Here is a 6,000-nt window from a genome sequence, read left to right on the forward strand (position 1 = left end):
AACTACATTAACTAGCCTCAAATGGTTCTTTGAGGCATGAAGAACAAGAACTACTTGCCTGAATCCAAGGCTCAGCTAAATCTTTGTAAGAAGGAGGGATCTGCTGAGTCCCGTAATGAGTAAGGGTAAGACTGCCCTCCTGATTCCTCCGCTGGGACCCAGCCAAGGCATGCTGCTGGGTGGTCTGCTGCTGTGGAGCTCGCAGGGGAGAAGGGGAATCCACAGGGCTGGACAACTCGTGGCTGAATGAAAAGTGAACAGAGATTGCTAAGAAGAATTAGCAGATTTAAAGGACACTGTGAGAGCATTTTTATTCTTTATTGAACATATCCAAATCATTAACGCATAATTATTACCTGTAGAAATCGTGCGATCTCCACTTCGATCTACAAAGGGGACATATTAAAGGTTCTCTATTTCTTCTACATTCTTCTGCCCCTGAAAAATTATGGGAAAAAAAACTTACAAAAACATAAATGTTTAACATTTACTATTTATGTAATAATTATTCATAATGGCTAGTATAGGGTTTATATATGGAAGGAGCCTCAAAACTTATATAACGTTTACCTAAAGGACGTTTACCTAAGAAGGTGAACGTTTAGGTAAACGTTTACCTAAAAGGAAAACACAGTAAGCTAGATTATTCTGATGCTCGTAATTTTTGCAAATGCTATTAGTTATGTAACAAGTATCTTATTTACTGTTTTCCAAAACATCCTGCCCACTTGATAATCTGGTCACATCATGCAAACCTTGCTTTGACGTTACCCTCTCTGGCACGCCCTGCCCAGGCATTCTTCCATCCCCTTCCCTCCAGGTGCACCCACCAGATCGGAACTGTTTCTAATTCTGTGCACGCCTTTCATTACCAGGGGTCACACTTTATAACATTTCTTTGCTCATACAGCTCATCTCCTAACAGATCTAAAGTCTTATTTGTTGAGAAGTTCACACAGGGCCTAGGTATGTACTTCTTTTCGCCCCTCACCAGTGTCGCCAAAGGCCATGTTAAAATCCTACATCATACAGTTAGCTGTTAGAGGAACCGTGCTGACTAAGCACAGGGAGAAAAGGCGCCACGTACAAATGGACATGCAGTGGTGGTGCAGCTTGTTCCTGCAGCCGTCTTCACACACTGTAAGACTTTCTTCATCAAGCATGCCCAACAAGCAAATAGGACACATCTGTTCCTCTTCATCTTTTATACTATAAGGAAGGGGACACAAAGGCATTAACTACAAAAGAATGTTAACAGAATTAAAGCCATATGCTAAAAACAATTTTGGTTTTAGAATTCATTAGAAATTCTTGTTTAGGAGCGTTGTGTACATAAACTATTTGAGAAGTATTTTTGCCAACAAAGGTTCGTCTAGTCAAGGCTATGGTTTTTCCTGTGGTCATGTATGGATGTGAGAGCTGGACTGTGAAGAAGGCTGAGCACCGAAGAATTGATGCTTTTGAAGTGTGGTGTTGGAGAAGACTCTTGAGAGTCCCTTGGCCTGCAAGGAGATCCAACCAGTCCATTCTGGAGGAGATCAGCCCTGGGATTTCTTTGGAAGGAATGATGCTAAAGCTGAAACTCCAGTACTTTGGCCACCTCATGCGAAGAGTTGACTCACTGGAAAAGACTCTGATGCTGGGAGGGATTGGGGGCAGGAGGAGAAGGGGATGACAGAGGATGAGATGGCTGGATGGCATCACTGACTCGATGGACGTGAGTCTGAGTGAACTCCGGGAGTTGGTGATGGACAGGGAGGCCTGGCGTGCTGCGATTCACGGGGTCGCAAAGAGTCGGACACGACTGAGCGACTGATCTGATCTGATCTGATCTGCTGTTATAATATACAGTAATTTTGAATGTGGTTTAACCTTTCCTTGCTATGAATATAATTCAATAAATGAACTAAATCTCAAGAGATATATGTATCACCCAAATTTTGTTAGTGCACCTTTTGAATAAATGAACTACCCTAAGATCTATGTATAAACATACTACATGCCAACACTGTCAAGATTTCAAGTATTGGAAGGACTGTAGAACTCATCTATTCCCCATCCTTAAGTATGAAGGCCTATTTCAGACACTTTTGGTGAGAATATAATCTGGTCCAACTTTCCTAGAAAAAAATCTAGAAACAACTGTTTTTTTGATCCTCTGAGGCGTTTTATTTGTATGTATTACATCCCTAGAAAAAGAATCCAAGCATTTTCCCTCCTGTGTGTTTTTGTCTTGCTTCTTTATGGTCCATGATGCCAGGTAGGATTGTCAGTACAGTGAAACCAGGCTGATGGGACAGAAGCAGGTTATGCTGCCATTTTTCTAGATCTCTGAGGTGGACATCAAATCTGGGGCTGATCTCTCCTCCCTTGTTTAGCCTGGCTGTGAGGTTCCCAACAATTTTCCCAGCCCTGTGATCATCGATGATTTCAAATTCACCAATGTAACCATGCTTCATCATCACAGTTAGAAACCTGACGATGACCTGGATGATGAGCATGGCCTAATAAGCATCTGGCATTTGCCTCTCTTTTCAGCATTATTGATACTCTTGAAAGTATCAGCCAGGACATTCAAGCACATCATTATGGCAGCATGGAAAGATGATGGAAAGAGCTAGAAACAACTATTCTTAATGTACACAATCTTTCAATTAGACTTCTAGGAATATACCATAAGGAAATAAAGATACAAATAATAAAGATATATGTGGGAGAATGTTCATTACAGTACTACTTAGCATAATGAAAAAAAAAATCAACCAAAGGAACATCAAAAGGAGGTTAAAAAAAAAAGTACACCCAGACACTATGAAGCCTTTGAAAAGGATCAGAGATCCATACATAATGACAAAGAAAAATATTTATAATGTACTATATGATGAAAAAATAGCAGATAACATGACAGAATTCTAACTTGTACAGAATGGTTTCATTTATGGCAAAACTGTAACTCTATTATGTGTATTTGACTTATATGATAAATATAATTATACTGTATATACCATTCCCATTATATACAAAGTAAGTATGATATCAGTAAGAAAAATATTAGCAGTAGTAAAACAAGCAAAGAAGATAAAAAGGCAGCTGACTTAAGAAAGACCAATAGTGAATAAACATAAAAAGAGAAGTACAAAATACATGTTATATTAATAAAGCTCTTATTTTATTTGTCTTTGGCGGGGGTGGGATAATCTGACTGACAAAAATTAAATAGGTTGATACTGATAGGAAAACAGGCTCTCATATACACTACTGGTGGGAGTGAAAAAATTTAAATTTTTAGAAGACTTTGCTAGTATTTCTTAAGATACTAAACATACATATCCATGACCTAAAGAACCTGTTTTCTAGAATGCTTTCCTTCAGAAATATTTCAAGTTAATAGAAAATCCATTGCATTTAATTAGGCAAAAAAAGAAAAAAAATAGAGCTGTTGTAAAGAATCCACCTGCCAATTCAGGGGACACAGAGACACAGGTTCAACCCCTGGGTTGGGAAGATCTCCTGAAGTAGGAAATGGCAACCCACTCCAGTATTCTTGCCTGGGAAATCCCATGAACAGGAGCCTGGCGGGCTATAGTACACGGGGCCACAAAGAGTCAGAAGTGACTGAGCATCTGAGCACAAATGTCCATTAATTATGGCAATAGCAAAATACATTGTGTTATATCCATATAATCTTACATGGCTGTAATAAGAAAGTAGTATATATTTTTGTACTGAGGAAAATGTTCTTGATATATAAAGTGAGAACATTTTTTTTTATTTAAAAAGCAAGTTGCAGATCAAATTATGTCATGACTTTATATTTGTTTAAAAATAATAAGATGAGAAGTATTGGGAGTAACGCAGCCATGCCCCATGCTGTCTGTGGCTACTTCAGCTACAGGGAAGAGCCGAATAGCTGTGACAGGGGCCCAGTAACCCTCAAAGCCCTAAGTATTTAAAGTATAAAAATGTTACCTTAATACCACCAGTTAAAAACCATTAAAATTTTTACTCATTTATTTAAGCACCTGTAATACCTTTTATATATAAAAAATGGGTTCATGCATGACAGATAGTATAATCTGGATTTTATTTCATACCATTCAATAGTCTTCAAAAGCATAATTTTAATGGCTGCATGAGATACTCATAATATGGGTATATCTTAACCATTCAGTTGCTGGATATTTAAGTTGTTCCAAGTTCTTCACCATAGTACTGTGAGAAACAGCCATATATGTAAGTCTTGGGCATTTTTCAGATTAAATTTTTTTTCTTAAAAAAAAAAAAATTAATACATATACTGGATTAATGACTATAAATATTTTCAAAAGTCACGTTACTTTTTTCCAGAAAGGCTATACCACTTTACATATATAGTAAAGCATATCTTATAAGAACTGAACTGTCTCATTACAATCTATTAATTCTGTAAATTAATCTGATATATATATATAATATATATTTTTAAATAAGCATTTTCTTAGTTTTTGATTGCCTGAAAAATTTTCATATGTTTGTTAGCCCCTTGAAATTCTTCTGTGAAAATTCTTCTCATGCTCTTTGCCCATTTCTGTACTGGATCACAGGTTTCTATTGTTTTGGTGGTACAGTTTTGTTAATTATTTTTTAATATATTCAATCTGTCCCAATTCTGTTTTTCAGTGCTTCTTATATACTATTTTTAAATTAATATAAAATGTGATAAGATCTCCAGATAAATTTTCTTTTTCTTGATTTTAGTCTTAAAATATTTACTTTAGACATAAAATTCTGTGATTATATGAAACATTAACTTTCTTACCTACACAGTATACTCTTAGTTAAGATTACAACTTCTTCAGTTTCCCCCCTTGGATACAATAAATCCAAATAAATAAATTAAAAGAAAAAACCCACGAATTATGGCAGCCCAGATTTACAGGGTGCCTTTTTCATCTTAGAGAGAGAGAGACACTTTCTACTGGCTACCTGGTTTTAAGCATTAATTTCTTTTCCAAAATAAAAAGCTACAGAAATATGAATCAAAAGGAAAAAGGCTCTAGAATAAGTTTGGGTAAGGAAGCTTGAGAAATAAAGCTAATTTTTTCCATTTATTTAGAAGAAATGAAGGCTAAGAGAAAGAGTCTTCAACCACAAGTCAGGAGGGTTCGGTTCTGCGTCTGTTCACATGACCGGTTCTGGTTTTACTTATCACTGAACCATGTCAACTTGGAAATCTCTAATGTCCCCAAAAAACTCATAAAACTCTCATTCTAAAATCAATCCATTTAATAAAAAATAAGAAAATTCAAACATTTACTTTTTCCATAGATAAAAAAACACTTCTCTCTCAGTTCTTTACTTCATCACGCTCTTGCCTGATACCATCACTTTCTATTCCTCAACAATACGACACTATCACTTAGACCAGTGCTTCAGACTGAAGTTCCTGAGAACACATAGGAGGCGCCCTTCTAAAAAAAGGAGTATTCTTTTCTGGAGTAATTTTTAAGAACCTCATTTTTTTTTTTTTTTTCATTAAAACCAATAAAGAAATTTTGGAAAAGAAAGAAAACTGGCATGACTTTTTATGATAATACTCTTAATTTTTTCCACACCTGTCATATTGGTTTACAACTCAGATCTTTCAGGATTATGAGTTTAGTCTTATCAGCAATTAGGCAATGGAAAAATCTGAGAAGCAACACAGATTTTAATTAATAACTATGATTAATGGGTATTGTATCTCTTAATTACAAATGATTAGTCTCTCTGTTCGGAAGAGCCTACTTATGTTCTCACATGTAAAACAGGCTGTAATGAGGATTCCCTGAGGACTATCTATGAGAGAAGCAGTTATACCATGAAATTTAAAAATCCTATATTTGAAAGTGACTACAGCCATGAAATTAAAAGACGCTTACTCCTTGGGAGGAAAGTTATGACCAACCTAGATAGCATATTGAAAAGCAGAGACATTACTTTGCCAACAAAGGTTCGTCTAGTCAAGGCTATGGTTTTTCC

General features: G+C 36.1%; 1 protein-coding gene across 1 annotated transcript in view; it reads right to left on the reverse strand.

The window, feature by feature from the left end:
* The window catches only part of MAP3K1 (mitogen-activated protein kinase kinase kinase 1, E3 ubiquitin protein ligase), a 76,514-nt gene that overhangs the window by 18,692 nt on the left and 51,822 nt on the right, over positions 1 to 6,000 (reverse strand). The window contains exons 8-10 of the mRNA XM_010853496.1: positions 1,088 to 1,209; positions 357 to 438; positions 59 to 242 (exon numbers count right to left, since the gene is read on the reverse strand). Of these exons, the coding sequence (XP_010851798.1) occupies positions 59 to 242; positions 357 to 438; positions 1,088 to 1,209 (388 nt within the window). The remainder of the gene's footprint in view (positions 1 to 58; positions 243 to 356; positions 439 to 1,087; positions 1,210 to 6,000) is intronic.

The sequence above is a fragment of the Bison bison genome, unplaced genomic scaffold, assembly GCF_000754665.1.
Source record: "Bison bison bison isolate TAMUID 2011002044 unplaced genomic scaffold, Bison_UMD1.0 scf7180017864328, whole genome shotgun sequence".
Taxonomy (NCBI): Eukaryota; Metazoa; Chordata; class Mammalia; order Artiodactyla; family Bovidae; genus Bison; species Bison bison.